The 17,623-nt window shown below is 40.8% G+C and overlaps 2 protein-coding genes across 2 annotated transcripts in view; both read right to left on the bottom strand.

Annotated features, from left to right (window-relative positions):
* The window catches only part of TNFSF13B (TNF superfamily member 13b), a 23,468-nt gene extending 18,411 nt beyond the window's left edge, over positions 1-5,057 (bottom strand). The window contains exon 1 of the mRNA XM_039526130.1: positions 5,040-5,057. The gene's annotated coding sequence lies outside the window, so the exon portion shown is untranslated. The remainder of the gene's footprint in view (positions 1-5,039) is intronic.
* ABHD13 (abhydrolase domain containing 13) lies at positions 712-17,623 on the bottom strand. Its single transcript, XM_039526120.1, has 2 exons — positions 17,492-17,623; positions 712-5,144 (listed from the first exon to the last, which is right to left on the bottom strand). Exon 2 carries the CDS (start codon positions 5,107-5,109, stop codon positions 4,096-4,098), a length of 1,014 nt encoding a protein of 337 aa, XP_039382054.1. The 5' UTR covers positions 5,110-5,144; positions 17,492-17,623; the 3' UTR covers positions 712-4,095.

Raw genomic sequence — 17,623 nt, 5'->3', positions numbered from 1 at the left:
CAGGACAGCATTATAAGTTGTTCTAAACAGGACACACCAATAGTAGTTTGATCTCGTCCTGTGCAAGAGGCATTAGTTTTATTTTTGGCAAAGTGTCTCTTGCAAATTGGCACATCATTTTAAAAATGCACTTGAAAAAAGTGATTTATGAAATATAACTGGAGGTATATCTGCATCGCTTTGCTAACTGAAAGTGTCAAATCTTGTAAACTTGTCAAATCTTAGGATTTTAGGGTCAGAGAACTATTCACTTTTACATGTCACCATAAGAACATCCAAGGTGACACTACTAATTAGCCAGGAGAGAGAGTGAGAATGAGTGAGAGTACATCTACCCTTACAACTGGGAGATTGTCCACAAATATCAAGTCTGCCAAATATGTTTGTACTGTATTTTTTTACCTGAGAATGGACATGAGGGCACCTATATTAGTAATTTCCTCCCGCTTTGAAAGCATAGCTTATATCTTTGCATTTCACAGTTTCAGAACTAGATATTGGGAATGTAAACATGAGCCAGTAGGAAGCATTAAGTGTTTCCACTAATTACATTGAAAAAGAAAGTACTCTTTCCTGGGGGGATTTATCACAAGGACACTAGTGGCACAGCAACTCTATTTTGACTCCCAATTCTTTTGAAGTCTTATATATAGTAGTACACGCTTGAGTAGGAACTGCCTATATATATATATATATATAGGCAGTTCCTACTCAAGCGTGTACTACTATATCTTTAACCCTAAGAGTGACCCCTCTGTAAACCCTGGATCCAGACTACTTAGTCCCTTCTCCCCAAACAAGTCTATGAGTGGTAATCACAGAAAATAATATATACTGTTCACAGTTAAACACTTTCTCTTACTGTTATTTTTTGCAAGAGGGAATATTCTACATGGAGGAGCACTGGCAAAGGTGCAATTGACTTAATTACCCTTCCATTTATTTTTCAGTTAAACACAAATGATATAACAGCAGTAATACTTTAACCAAACGGCAAAGATTCTTCTCAATACCCAACTATAACAGCTGCTTCTCAAACTAAAAACTCAACAGCAAAACACTGGTTTGTCACCGTACAATTTGGAGCCAGAATGACTGCACTGCTGTAGACAAAAATCTTGACTCGTCAGATGTTCCTACTGGGAAGGATTCCCTCACAGGAAAAAAAAAAATCATTCTCCACTTTTGTTATCAATAAATCACATTGACAGCAGTGTAGCATTTACAGAAAACAGAACTTAACAAAATTGGTTTAAGTATTCCCTCCTCACCTGCCCCAGATGGATTTCAAAGCGAAAGGGTAAACTCCTGTTAGAGATTCAGTTTCTCATACACACTGCTTAATATGACCCTATCCCTATATGGCACAGGAAAGGAATCTGAACATGTGTATGTGGTTGAAGGAGTAAAAAGGGCAGGATCACTATTCAGTTTAATAAATCCTATGGATATAGACACCTCATACCTGGGATAAATATTCATCACAGTGTGCAGGTTTTCAGATATATGACTTGAAAACCCACAGTCACTATGACGAAAACATATGGTTTGGTGATCGAGAGTGCACTGCTAAACAGTTCTAGTTTGTCAAGATTTCCTGCCCCTTCCCTCCCCACACCAGTTGCTTTTGCAACTATGGGCCAAATTCAACATTCCCTACTCAGATGATACAAGTGCATAAAGAGCCCTTTATGGAGTCAGAGTTTACACTAAAAATACACATTTAATTTATGTTCAGCTTTTGCTTTGGAAATCCATATTTTATATTGGGCATAATTTAATAATTGCTAGACATGACAACTTTTGAAGCAGCTATTTACAGAGCTGAATTTACAACCTTCAACAAATAATCTGCATGAGTAGCTGCTACTATTAAAAACTTTTTCTTTCAGAACAGCAATATTTGTCCTACTTAGGATAAATAAATTATCTGAGTATTTTCTGTAGGAATTTAGTCAGTTCCAAATCTGTGATGTAGCTGAAATAGTACAACACAAGAACAAAATTTGTGAAAAATATACACGGTCTGATAGGAATATACCAAGTAAACGAACATTATGATCAATTAAATCCTTTTAGCCGTTAAGAAGGTTGCCACTTCTACATCACACAGGAAAAGAAATATACCACACAACACTGAAATAATTAGAGGAGACAAGGAGAGTTTATAACACTAGGCAGTTCTAAGGTGACTCCAGTCATTTTAAAGGAATTCTGGCTGCAGTATTAAAAAAATACTTGTCACTGAGATGGCAGCAATATAGGATATGTCTTTATTAAGAAAAAAAAAAAGAGTAACCACTGTTGAAAACTTTTTTCTGTAGTTGAGAAATGTCATCCCTCATGTCCATATTTAATTTGTTGATAACTACATATCCATGTGTAATACCTGTACTTCCATATAATAAAGCAGTCATTAAGGCACTAGTTCAGGAATGCAGCTTTGTTCACTGAAGCTAATGGACCTTGAGCACATGCTTAAGTGCCACTCCTAAACAGGAATGGATTTAAGCATGTGCTGAAGTGCTTTCCTGAATTAGGGCTTAAGAGAATTCAGTCTGAAACAGCAACGGTACAGATTTTTGAATGGAAAACCTTTTTTCACAGATAGCTTTTTTTAACTAGACTAAGTATACTTGTTGAATAGGCAAACTGCATATCATCTGCAGCAAATGAGTAATTAAACCTAGACAAGGTATTTTATATATTTGTACATGTTAACTGAGCTGATGCCAGACAGCTTTGGTATAGCTGTTCAAGCAAGGATCCTCATTCTAGAAGGAGGGTCACAATCAGGCTCTTATCTTATGATTCAACACTGCTGACACTAAAGTGGTCACCATTAACTCTTAATGTGACTGGAAGAAATTCACATTTTTGTTGATGGTACTTACAATCTGTCTGCACACTATACAATAAAATTTAAATAAAAAATCCACAAACAAAAGGCTAAAAGAGTTAAAATAAAATGATCTATATTCACTAGAATTTAACAAATCCTAAATCTGTTGAGTCTAAATGTTTATGTGGCTTTCTTATCCCTATCATAGAAACTGCACAAATCAAACTCTAATGTTTTAACAGACTATTTGTTTTAGAAATGTATGTAGAGGGAGTACAGACATGTTTAAGTTCATCACATTTAAAATCAAATGTAAGTTTACATGTAGTACCCCACCTGCCACCTCTTCAACAAATAGAGTTGCTCTTTCTGCTATCCTGACCCATAGACATGGGACACCCTACCTAAACTGATGATTCTATTGTGATGCCAACAAGAAATAACTAACAATGGCTAAATTAAAGAGCTGTGGACAAACAATAATAGTTTTGAAAGAGTTATATTTGGATGGTACTTTTTCCCCCCCCCTCTTCATCGGTTAATTCTCTTCTCAGATAGCAGGCTGTACAAGGAAAAAAAAATAATCTCTTGGCCTTTACGCATGGACACTCAAATTTGTGAGCACTACTACAGTGTGAATAATGAAACCGATATAGAAAATTGGCTTTTCCTCTTAACCTTCAATTTGTAATATAACATATATAACCATAAAAATAATCAGGATCGTACACCCATAGGTATACACTGCTATTAATGCTATTTACATTACTTAGCATATCTTGCATAACACAGAAATTCAAGGAATAAAACACTATCATGCATGGTATACTTAAACTAAATCCTAAAAGAGAAATATTGTTATGGAACATATTTTCCTAATCATGATTGGCCAAATAGCTGATACATACAGCAGAGAATACTGAAGAGCCTTCTGTCATCTTAAACTAATGTAAATTGTAATAATGTAGTCACAAGACGTTTTTAATAGCCTTCATTGTATATATCGAACAAGTGGAAGAATAAACATATCCAAAAAGTGTATGGGAAAGACCTGTAAAACTGTTCACTCATTTACAATGTTGCAAATGTAAAAACTATCTGGATCATCATAATAAAGTATTAGACCTTTCCAAGTTTAATTTCACTCTTTAGACAAGTACAGACATAATATACATTTAAAAATTGACATTCTTTTACAATTTTTCACAAATCAAGGTACAGTGCAGTTTTATCAGAAAAAAAGGGAATACCAATTATATTATTGTTACATTAGATGATGTTTTTGCCATTTCTTCAGGGGAGTGACTCTTTATTACTTCTTTGATGAACTGTTCAAGTGCAGTGAAATAACCTTGACACTGCCAAGTGTCATTATGAGTTCCATCTGGAAATATTGCCAATCTCTTTGTCCGAGACGGGGATAATTCATAAAGCTGCTTCATCATAACTGGTGGAATTAACTGGTCAGATAGCCCAGAGATGAAGAGAGAAGGCATTCTGCACTGAGAGATTTTTCTGTAGGACAGGTATTGATTTTTGTAGCACCACAAAGGAAGATATCTCATTGGGAAGAAAGAAAACAAAGTGCTGGCCATATGTGGAATGCTAAGAAATGTGTTCTCCACCATTATGGCAGAAATCCTATGGGAATTTTCAGAAGCTAAATGAACCGCCACTGCTCCCCCCAAGGAACGGCCAAAGAGAAAGATTTTTGTTTTATCAAGGTCAGACCTAGTCATCACGTAGTCTAGCACAGCCTCAGAATCTAAGTATAAACCTTCTTCACTTGCTTCTCCTTCACTTTTTCCATAACCTCTATAATCAACAAGAAACAAGTTTACTTTCAGGTTTACCAGCATCAGCAAAGCATTTGGTAACCTGTGACCAATGTTGCCTGCATTCCCATGAAAATAAATGATAGTAGGAGAATACACTGCATTGTCCCCAGTGTATCTCAACAGAATAAGATTGAGAAGAACTCCATCTTTGGTTTTGATGAAGATGTTTTCATGTGGTATACCAGTAGGCATAGGAACATAAAGGCGTGAAGAAGAGGGCTGTTCTGGGAAGTAAAGCAGTACATCCTGGAATTTATATAGTATACCTGCTATTGATACAAATATTAACATAAGTAAAGTAATGCCGCCATACAAATGAAAAGTCACTATCAAAGGTAAAAGAGAAATACGGCAGAGACCCCAAGACCATGATGCCAAAGCCAGCAGCCACCTTTCAACAAAGGTCCAAAGCATCCATGACTTTTCCATTGCAGTAGTGAGTGATCTTTTAGTCCATATGTATCCTGCAAAAAACCCAAATATACATACGTAAATATCAAACATGGAAAACAGTCAAGCAAGCATTCATATTCCTGAAGATTATTAGTAAACCACTCCATAAACAAAAGGTAACAAACTACTGTTTATTTCATCTTTTATGTAACTGGATCACTTTAATCACTTCCCAAAGTTCAACTGTAATAATCAGCAGGGCTCCTAGAAATTCATGTGTCATGGAAAACCACGGAATTCATGTTTTTATACAGAATCTTTAGTTTCGTGGGAAAAAACAACAACACATATATTAGCTACAGTGGAACCCTGTTTATCTGAGCCTTCATTATCTGTACTAACCAAACCAGGGCTGTGAGCCCCAGGCAGCAGGGCTCAGGCTTCAGCTGACGTGGGAGCTCCGCTGCCGGGGCTGAAGCTCTTTGCCCATTCGCCAGATCATCCATATTGTTTATTATCTCATCTGGACCCAGTGCCAATTAGATCAGATAAACAGAGTTCCAATGTAGATCAATAAAAAGACTGCGTTCAACAGATACCTATAGATATTGTGGCTAGGAAAACTAAAGTTCAGCATTTCATTTTAATTGCAGAAAAATGCAGACTTTTGTGAGGTTTTTTAAGTCAGAGAATTCTGGTTTTATCGTCATGGAAAACTAGGATCTCTGATAATCAGTGAGAAGAGTAAAATAGGCTTTGCAACTCCTAGGAGAATTCTCTTTTGTTTTCATTTGAATACTACTTAGTACTAATAATCCCCTCAAATACAGTGGCTGACAGCAACTTTATTCCCATCCAAATTGCAGAACAAAGCATGGGCACAGATGGTAATTTGATCAGTTTGTAAAATTGCTTCCTAGGCATTAGCTCTAGGATACAGAAACAAAAATGATATCACTCTTACTTCCATACCCGTGGCAAGTGCCTTCAATCTTTGACAACTTATTCAGAAATAGTTTCACAGACCAACTTCCCCAATCCCTTGCAAATGCCTTGCTGCAACTATAGCCCTTAGTTATCTGAAAAAGTATTATAGCTGGATTAAGATGACCAGATGAAATGGTGAAATTGTGATGGATGCCTACTACTTGTCCGCACCCCACACCCATTTTGTGCCTATTGCTGCTTAATGCCACAGTTATTCAGATTCGGTTTAAGATTTCTGCTACCAGCTTTCTAGTCATATCTCCTCCTGATTCATTTGTTACAGGCCATCAAGTGGGAAAGGTATTTAGCAATAGTTGTATCATCATCCACAGTGATGACCTCAGGTGGTTTTAATGTCCTACCAGGCTACTGAGAGGTCAGTTGTTTGTACCTCCTTGTGATCAGCAGAAACAATACTGGTTCAGAAGAAGGTCAGGATGCCAAAGCAAGTTCGTGCCCCAATGAGAAAAGTACACCCAGAGATCAAAATGAGGGACGCAGTGGTCAGTCCATGACATGGGAGTAAACTCTCTCTCCAACTACTGATCCCAGTATATAAAGGGATCCAGAACATAGCCCACTATATGCACTGAGACAGATGCCAACTAGAAGAGTTATAGTAATAATGAGAAGTGGAATTAACCCCTAAAGAGTCCTTATCTAATTACTAAAGACATCGAAGAAAGTCAGTCTGAGTGACTGTCGGCTCCAGATGGGACCAAAACATACTAGCGCCAACCTGAGGCTCATGAACTAAACAATCTTAGCTTTTGGACAGGATATCATCCTTAGATATCACTGCATTCACTGAATTTCTCTCTCTTGATCACCCTAGTTTTATTCTTTTCTTCCCATGTGTGTTTTTCAGATTAACTCAGGTTAGAATTAAGAATAATTTGAAAATGGAATTCACACTGAACAGTCACTGGAAAAGAGACAGATTTCAATTTCTGTGCAGTCACTGAATCACAATACAGGTCCGTCTCATCTTATGCTGGGGTTACGTTCCGCAGTCAGCGCATAAAGCAAAAATTGCATATAGTCAAAATTACATTGAGTGTAATGGTGGGCAGAATCGCCCACACTACCGCCCCAAGCAACAACAAAAAAAGAAATCTGGAGCAGCAAAGCAACAACAACAACAACAACAAAAAACAAGGTGCAGAGTGGCTGGAGAAGCGAACCAAAAAAATACCCAAAACAACAACAAAAAAAAACAGAGTGCAAACTTTCGGTGCCACTTACTTGGCAGCTCGCAGCTGCCTCCCCCAGCCACACTGGTGAGCCTCTGGGCAGACGGCAGCTGCACTCTGGCTAGCGGGACTCCCTGCGCTGCAGACATGCCCCGGGAAGCGGAGTGTGTGCCCCATCTAGCGGGGGGGAGGGGAGGAGGGAGCAGCCAGGGCTTCCTTCATCCAGGGCGCTTGCCACTCAGCCCCTCCCACCGCACCGCCCGCTAGGAGGGCTTTGTGCCACTCCCGCATGCAGGTGAATTGAAAGTTGTTGGTCGGCAGGGAGGGAAGGACCAGGACTTGCTGCAGACCCGGCACCAGCTGGGGCAGACGGAGTGCGCAGCCCGCTCCCAGGAGGGCGCAGCCGCTCCCCTCCTTCACCCCCTACAGTGACGCACTGAAAGTCATCGGCGAAACAAACAAAAAAAACAGGAAGGTACAGTATTTAAATTATTTTCTCTTTTGTTTTTGCCGACCACGTAAAGCTGAATTCACGGATGTTAAATGCACTTATGATGCGACAGACCGGTACAAGAAAAGAGAATCACAAGAGTAGGCACAGAAAAATGTTAAGCATGCTGACTGAAGGACCTGACTGAAAATACCCATGGTTTGGTCTTCAAGTGCCAAGAACTGCAGGGACAAAGCAGGTGACCATGGCATGGCACAAAAGCTGTGCTTTTATTCTGTGAGGAAGAAGACATAAATGATTGCCCTTGAAATAAGAAGGAAAGACCCCAAAGACCTTTTTGATATAAGCCATTCACTGGTGAGGGAAATACCTGTGATCCAGTGCATGAGGCTACCATTATTATTAACATCATCAGAAAAAACACAAAGAGAAACTGTCACAGCATAGAGCAAACCTCAAGAACCTCTAGAAGTCATAAGAACGCTTGAATAAACTACATCAGACACCATACTTCACTACCTGAAGACTGACATTAACAAGTGAAACTTTACAGGATGGCAGGTATCCTCCTTGTTTCAATTCTGTATGCTTTCTTATTGTGATGGAAGAAGCTTTGCAGGCCATCCAAAGTGCTGCGTATACGAGTCTGGGAGCTTCTTCTGTATGCTGTTATTTAAGTTGCATAAAACCTTTGTACCAAAGTTTATAATTGCAGTTGCAAAGCCAAGCCAATCTACTCTTCCAACTAAAAGTCAAGAAAGAATACTTTAAGAATTTAATTTAATTAAATCAGGTTTGTCATGTGGCTAAAGTTTTACAGACCTGGAAAAACAAACAGTACTTTTATTTAATCTGACAATAAATGTGTGTGGGGGGAGGAGGGGCCGGGAGGACAGTACAACCATAAATCCATCTCTTTTCACAATCAGCTACTTGATAGGATATTATACCCATCTGTGTCCTTGAGTATCTGGTCATCAACGTTGTGGTCAGTTGGCTGCACAGTATTCTTCCCCAGAGTTATCTGAAACTTAACTGGTTCCATCACTTATCCTATTATTGGTGCTCAGCATTACAGCCAGTCAGAATCATAGAGACCTCAGGAGGTCATCTAGTCCAAACCCTTGTTCAAAGCAGGACCAACAACTAAATCATCCCAGCCAGGGCTTTGTCAAGCTGGGCCTTAAAAGCCTCTAAGAATGGAGAGTCCACCACCTCCCTAGGTAACCCATTTCAGAGCTTCACCACCTTCCTAATGAAATCGTTTTTCTTACTAATCAACCTAAACCTCCCCCCATTGCAACTTGAGATCATTACTCCTTGTTATGTCATCTGCCACCACTGAGAACAGCCTAGATCCATCCTCCTTGGAACCCCCTTTCAGGTAGTTGAAAGCAGCTATCAAATCCTCCCTCACTCTTCTCTTCTGCAGACTAAATAAGCCCAGTTCCCTCAGCATCTCCTCACAGGTCATATGTTCCAGCCCCCTAATCATTTTTGTTGCCCTCCCATGGACACTCTCCAATTTTTCCACATCCTTCTCGTAGTGTGGGGCCCAAAACCTGGACACAGTACTCCAGATGAGGCTTCACCAATGCCAAATAGAGGGGAATTATCACGTCCCTCGATCTGTTGGCAATGTCCCATTTTATACAGCCCCAAATACCGTTGGCATTCTTGGCAACAAGGGCACACTGTTGACTCGTATCCAACTTCTCGTCCACTGTAACCCCTAAGTCCTTTTCTGCAGAACTGCTGCCCAGCCATTCGGTCCCTAGTCTGTAGCAGTGCATGGGCTTCTTCTGTTTTAAGTGCAGGACTCTGCACTTGTCCTTGCTGAACCTCTTCAGATTTCTTTTGGCCCAATCCTCCAATTTGTCTTGGTCACTTTGGACCCTATCTACCTCTCGCCACAACTTAGTGTCATCTGTGAAATTGCTGAGGGTGCAATTCATCCCATCATCCAGATCATTAACAAAGACGTTGAACAAAACCGACCCCGGGGCACTCCACTTGATACCGGTAATCAACTGGACATCAAACTGTTGATTACTACCCGACGATCCTGATGATCAAGCCATCTTTCTATCCACCTTATAATCCATTCATCCAATCCATACTTCTTTAACTTGCTGGCAAGAATACTGTGGGAGATGGTATCAAAAGCTTTGCTAAAATCAAAGCATATCACGCCCACCGCTTTCTGCATAGCCACAGAGCCAGTTATCTCAGAAGCCTGAAGGAGACTGGACAGAAGAGCAGTTTCAGACCCACCATAATATTAGCACCACAAGAGTAGAGGTGGAAGAGATGTCATTAAATTGGTACCCGAAGAATCCAAATAAAAGAGTCCCATAGGATTTTTAATTTTCCTTCTCTCCCGCAAAACATTTGAAAGAGTGTACACATGTGTGGTAATGAAGATTCCTTTTCTGAGCAAAACTGAAATTCAATCCCTTGGAAGAGACCCTGAAAGCTAATATGAACGTAAAATCATTTTAAAGAAAGCTACAAATATCATTTTCTTCAGAGAGCAGTACTGCCATCAAGCTGTAAAAGGCCTTACTACAATACACACAATCTAATCTGATCTGCACAATGGAAGAAGAAATACACAAAGCTGGAATTCAGAGAAAGAGAATCCTTACAAATCAGGAGCATCATTTGCTATGGCACAAAGCGGGCAGTTGCCCCCTCTTGATGACTTTGGACACAGTTAAGCAATAATTGCCTAGCTTTTTTTCCATCTGTGATGGTATTTGGAACACAAAATGTCCTATTTGCTGACACAACTTTTCCTACCCTCTGAAGTGGCGCTCCTGCTACAAATCATTGCACTCTTAGAATAAAACGGCAAATGCATCTCTGGGAAAGCCATACATTTTGAAACCCATGTTAATTTTGTTTTTGTAAAATAACGGTCATTCTGTCAACACTTAGAAAGGTATCATTTGAAAGCAAGGAATTTCACATAGAACCATGAGATATAAAACCTTAGTCACAATTTACTTATATTGTATTGTTGATATTTGAAGAATAAAAGTACACATTTATCATTGGTAGGTATACATACTCAAAATTGGATAACTAAACTATGATTTAAAAATCACAGAAACAAAAATTTCCATCCTGGAAATTAAATTCAGCTAGAAATAGAAAATAAATTTTGCACTGTTAAACAACTGCTAGCTGGGAGTAGAGCAAAACCTTATGGACATCCAGCATTGAGTTCTCAAGATGTTTAAAACCAATGTCAGTATGAGAAACATTTATATCAAAAGTTTCTCTCATCGAAATACAACATAGCTCAGAATACAACTAGAGCTGCTTGTTATAGAAAAAGCAAAGAAGGCTTAGAGCGTCTCTACCTTCGACAATGTAGCTTTAAAAGAGTAATTTAAAGTCAGTTAAAAAGTTTCTTTTTCAAAGAAACTTAAACATTCAAACAATATTATATAAAAGAAGCCAAATACATCCCACTTTTCTTATGCTAATAGACCCTCTGAAGCCAATGAGGCTACCGTTCTGAAAAGCAGAAGAATTTAGCCCCAAATTCCAAATTTTTGGAGGGTAAAAGCAACTCTAAATTAAGATTTTTTTTTAAAGTAGTGCTTTAGTGTTGGCCTTCTTTAATTGCTAGTGTTTTAGCTAAGAGTTGGACCGAACTGCTATGTCCATGGGCCTGATCTGACAAGATACTGAGTGGCCTCCAGTTTAATGTTGCTTTTCCTGTTGCCATATGAGAGAGCCTAATGAAATTCATGCTGAACACCTGCAAATCTCATCTCGCAGGATTGAGACCATTTTTCTCTCTTTTCAGATTTATATTTTAATGATTTTTCAAATATTAAACATTAAGAAGTACATCAAGTGTTAAAAAAATTCCCTAAAACATAATTAACATTTTGAAACTGGTTTTTAAATCAGTTTACAGTAAAGTGTCTTAAGACCCAATATAATTCAATGTTGAACAAGAGCACACTTGCTGCAGTTTTCCTGATTGTTTTTAAAGTAACTGAATGCCACCAGGGCCAGCTCTAGCATTTTTGCTGCCCAAGCCACGTTCAGGATCGCAGCAGCTCTACTGCCGCTTCTTCTACGGCGGGAATTCGGCAGCCCCCAGGTCCTTCGCTCCGAGAGGGAGTGATGGCCCCGCCGCTGAATGGCTGCACGTGCCGCCTCTCTCCATTAGCTGCCCCAGGCACCTGCTTGCTACGCTGGTGCCTGGAGCCGGCCCTGAATGCCACATATGAATTCCTCCTCAGGCCTGTGACTTTTCTACATCCAGGCCTTTACATTCTCTCTGCCAAATATCACAATTTTGCCTGGCCTACATTCAGAGCGTGGGAAGGCTGGGTGGAGTGCATATTTTAAATACATTATGAGCTGTTAAGTAATTATAGAAAGTGCACTAGTATTACAGCTAATCCTCATTAATCAGTGTGAATCCTTGAAAGATTCAAAGACCAGCTATTAAATTACACTCCAAAAAGCTCATTAATTCCACCCCACAGCAAAAACATGTCCTAAAAACCCTCTACTATTCTTACATTTGTTTACATTTTGAGAGAGAGGGGAGACGATCACACCTTAACTCCAGTGACAGGTAGAATAAAAACACCATGCAATAATCATCTTGTTAACATTACACATAAGCCTTGAAGCTATAAAGCCCAATTCAGATTTCAAGTCTCAAATTCTGTTCCATCATACTCAGGGACCCCACAAAAATACTTTAAAAGAGGCTTGGGTGATAGTGGAGAGGACAAAGCAAGGTTTATGAAAACAAAGTAACCCTTGAAAATTATGCTTTATACCATCTCATTTTCTGAAGATAATTATTTTAATTATGAGGCTATCTGCATGGGGAAATTTAGAAAAAAAATTCTAACAGCTAGTCTTTGCAAGTAAAAGCAAAATATACTTTACCTTGAAGTAATCAACCTCCTGTACAGCTGTTCAATTTTTTCAGTCAACATGTCTAAAGCCTCCCTCAGTGTTTGTATTTATATCATGGATACTCATAAGGGAATTCTGCACCACAGCGCTTGCGCATAATTCATGTGCCACACACAATTTTTATCCCCCTGCAGAAAATAACATCTGCCGAAAAGTTGCTGCAGTTACGCCTTTTGCCTACCGGGGTCACTGTGGCACTAAACACAGCAGCCACTCCAGGGCCCTAGCCAGCTGTGATAGGAAGGAGAAGAGGCTGCCTTCCTGGGAGCACAGCGCCTTGCCAGTGAGGCCAAGTCAGGAGACAGGGTATATAGGGTGGGAGGGAGCAAACAGACAGTATGAGGCACACTGGGATGCTGGGGGGGGTCACAGCCTGGGGCTAATAAGGGTTAGTGGAGGAGGACAGACTGGGGAAGGGGCTGAACGGGAATGGAGGTGCAGGGCCAAATGGGGATGGGAGAGGGAGTGCAGGGCCAGATGGGGGTGGCTGAGGGCACAGGGACACATGGGGATGGGGTGGCTGAATGGGGGCACAGGAACATATGGGTGTGATAGGTTCCCCCTTGGGGTGCCACCTGGACAAGGGGTACCCTCACCCACCAACCTGGACTCACTTTATGTTGAACTGGTGTGACCTGCCTGCCAAGTCTTCTCCCAGGCTCCAGCCTACACTTTCACCAATACACATACAGGTAGGGACACATACACAGCTGCAGTTACATGCAGATGCTGCGATCAGCTCTGCATGGGAAGGCTTTAGCTAAGGAACTTCTCAGCTACTCAGACACACACACACCCCTCTGGCATGTAAACCCAAAATTATACTGTCTTGCGCTGCACAGAGAACTGTACAGCATAAGCTCATGAAATTCACCCCCTCTCTCAATGTGGAGAGGAAATATTCAACAGCTTTCTGCCCTGAGTTATGACTCCCACACATTGGCTTTTAGACAAAGCAAAAACAAGTTTATTAACTATAAGATAGATTTTAAGTGATTATAAGGGATAGCAAACAGATCAAAGTAGATTATCCAGCAAATAAACAAAACATGCAAACTAAGCTTAATATACTAAAGAGATTGAATATGAATAGCAGATCCTCATCCTAAGCGATGATACCAGCAGGCTGCAGATTCTTAAGGGGCAAGCTGCAGTAATTTACAGTTTAAAATCCTCAAGTGTTCCATTCACAGGCTAAAAATCACTTTAGCTGGGATCCAGCACTTCCCCCCAGTTCAGTGTCTCTGTTCCGTAGGTGTTTCCAAGAGTCTCTTTGGGTGGGGAGTCAGTGAAGAACCATGATGATGTCACTTCTCTGGCTTAAATAGCTTTTGCATATGGTGGGAACCCGTTGTCTCAAAGCTTGGTTCCCACGCCAGTCAGTGGAAAAACACTGGTATCCCAAGATGGAGTCCAGCCCCAGGTGACCTGATCACATGTCCCTGTAGGGTCACAGCAGCCATAACTTGGCTGCTGTTTGCAGGGTCCTCAGGTGGGAGATAAGTTTATTTTAAGGCCTATTGTTTTCTCCTAATGGCTTATTAACCTGAATTGGACCTTCCCAACCAGCCATCTAGACTGACAGTGTTTTGCCTAGTGGGAATTCCCCAAATGTAAACACATTTGTAATACAGATATATAGTCAATATTACTAAAATCGGATACAAAAATGATACATGCATGCAAATAGGATAATCATATTCAGTAAATCATAACCTCTCTCACATGACCTATCTAGAATAAAATACATCAGAATTATGCCATAATCATATCATAATAATATCTCTATGAAGAATATGGGGTGCAGTGTCACAATGGGGACAGGGAAGGGGGTACATAGACACATGGGTGAAGGACATAAATTCACACCATGTAGAGGTTATGCATAGGAGTTTATTACATACAGCGCTGGTGGAGTGTTACCTTGCTTATTAGCCTTAGAGACATTGTTAATTAATTGATTACAATAGAATATATGGATTTTTCATGAGCGGGGAAAAGTGAGGGAGTAGGCAGTTTCACACCCCGGGATAGGTTTAGCCACAAGATAAGACAGCACATTAGCCAATGGTTAACAGGTTACATAATGTCTCCGCCCATGGTCTCAAGTTAGCAAGTTACCATTTAATTAATACTTCAATAAAATGTTATTAGTATAAAATATATATGTTGAATTTTGATTTGGGGTTTATAGGAATGGAGCAACTCCATTGATTGTTTAACAGGTACATTTCTAGGGGTTAAAGAAAAGAAATATGGCAATAAAGATTGTCTCCTTTATGTCTTAAGGCAGGCATTGGTCCCTGGAACTGGGAGGATGCCATATTTTATACTGACATGTGCCAACTTTTTATAAACTCAAGGTTGGATCTGTGGGAAGAACATCTCCCTACAGAAGAAACTAACACAATAGGAACAGGGATTCTTTGTTTAATTTGCAACTTTGAATAAGACACAATGATTTAGTTCTTAGCTTCAACACCTGGCAATTTGCTGACTAGTCTTATTTTAGCAAAAGAAGATTATTTGTTTACCCCAGTTTTTTCTTAGCTGATTACTATTTGCTAGGCCTTTGGTTTTTTGACCATACTCTGGACTTTGGGTTTGGAACAAAGCTGGCACAATTCATATGCCTGGTTGTTATATAAAATGCACATGGGGGTGCAAGAACACATGGGAACAGGGGCAGATGTGCCTGACTGAATGGGAAAGGCTAGGGGTACACCAGGATCTGCATGGGGGAGGCTCCCTAACAATCCCTCTCTGCCCTCCAAGAAACCTGTTCCATATTTCTCCCACCCACATCCAACAACCCTCCAGATTCACTCCCAGGCTCCTTCCCTCTCCCTCAGCCCCTCCGTTATCCCTGACTTCCCCAACAGTGACTTTGCACTGTTTCTTTGGGGGCACAAGATACAGTTCTGTATTGTAGTTTAAATGAATTATTCAAAGTTCTATCCTTATATGCTGAGTAAGGAATCTGTCAAAAAAAAATTTCCTCAATATTTTATCTTCCGTATTGTTACAGACATACTTGCTGACAGGTATTTTGAAATAAATGACCAAGAATAATTGAAATTGGTATGATTATACTATTTTATTTTGATAATTAAAATATGCAGGATTTTAAAATATTGTACGCAGAATTTTTAATTTTTTGGCACAGAATTCCCCTAGGATTAATCATGGAGCCAGTTATTTCCTTCAGTGTCTTCCAGACTAACAACATTCCCTTTCAAATACTAAATTTCAGCTAACCAATATTTCCTCTTTTCCCCTCAATATGACAAATAGTCAATACTATCTTTAAGTACAAGACATCCATTTATAGTGTTTTCCATCTGTAAATGTGAGTGCCCTATGAAAGAAGATAAGTATTTTTCTCATTTTACAGATGTGAAAGCTAGGAAACAGAGGAATAAGGTGACTGTCCAAGGATGACCGCATGGGTTACTGGAAGAGCTAAGACGACAACTCCAGACTCGTGGGCCAGTGGATAAGAAACTGAATTATATTGTCTACACGTGCCTCCTTCCCACTCCTGGATAAAATATTAGCCCTTTATAACCATACTAAAAGTGGTTGCTTGTCATGGCCAAAAAAATCCAAATAATTTTAGTTAAAAGAGGGAAGTCATGGCCCACAATGTTTTAAGTAATAGTACATTGTTTCTCTTGGAAAACTATGACGAGAGTCAAATTTATCAAAAAATTCTTAAAATAATTTAATATTTGAAATTTTTACACTACACACACATTCTATTACATTGGCTAAAACAGAGTCTGGAGTAAAAGGAACAATGAAAAGTATCTAAAATTCACTTTTTTGTTATGGGAAAATCTCAGCTCTGACTGACATGCAGACCTCAAAATCCGTAATCCTTAATGAGCATTCAAAACAATATCTTTGTGAATATGTTAGTAGTTTCTTGAAGCCAACTGTTCTTGACTAGCAGTAAGTAGTAATATCTAAGGGTTTAGTAATGCAAATAGAAAATATGTATGAGATATTGGGTACCTGCAAGGCAGTCACAAAGTCAACTTAATTGACTGGGTTGGACATACTCCTGGCAAAGAGGAATACCAAGATGGCATAGTGTCAGTTCTATGCTACCTCCATCCTAATGCCAGCCTAGGGGGTGAGGCTGGCTGAAAGAGAACTTGACCCCTTTTTGTGATTATAGGCCCGTGGGAGCCATTACAGCCTGCACAATTCAGAGCAGTCTGAGACCACTCTCCATTGCTTCTCAGACCTGGACTGGTACCTGACAGTCACATACATCATTCATAGCCACCTTTGCAGTCCCATATCCCACAAGCTGCACTGGACACTGAACCCAAGATCTGGCTCACCAGGTATTAGGACTCTAAACTTAAACATTTATTTTTGAGATCGATGAGTTTTGCGAGCTTTGTAATTTTGAGTTATTAAAAAAGGATGATTTCTCTCTCAGGTTATTTGGGAAGAGGCACGCAGTAAACGTGGGCGGGAGCAGAACAGGCCCCGACCTGCCCTGCGGCCGAGACCCGGGGGCGGGGAAGCCTCAGCTACAGACCCAGCGTGGCTCAGCGGAGCCCGGGCAGGGGGCAGGGTCCGCCCGGGGGAGTCTCGCTGGGCTCCGATCTGCGGGTCTCGGCAGGAGCCCGCCCAGCACCAGGCACGGAACAGCCGCGGGGCGGCGGCGGGGGGCCTCCCTCCTCCAGTGACAGGCGCGGGGGAGGGGCCGGGGCAGCCCTGCGGTGGCTCCCAGCAGCAGGAGGACGCCCCCCTGCCCCCCTCCCGGCAGCTCCCCGCCGCCCTCGCGCCTCCCCGCGTGTCTCCCACTCACTCAGGCGCGCCGCGCTGCCGGGACCGCTCCCAGGCTGAAATCGGGCTCGGCGGGGCCCCCGCGCCTCATTCTCCTCCGCAGCCGGAGCCCGCCCCCCCGCCGCGCTCGCTCGGGCCAAAGCCGGGACTTCCG

The sequence above is a fragment of the Mauremys reevesii genome, linkage group 1 (assembly GCF_016161935.1).
Source record: "Mauremys reevesii isolate NIE-2019 linkage group 1, ASM1616193v1, whole genome shotgun sequence".
Lineage (NCBI taxonomy): Eukaryota > Metazoa > Chordata > Testudines > Geoemydidae > Mauremys > Mauremys reevesii.
This window is presented reverse-complemented; position numbering and strand designations above follow the sequence as displayed.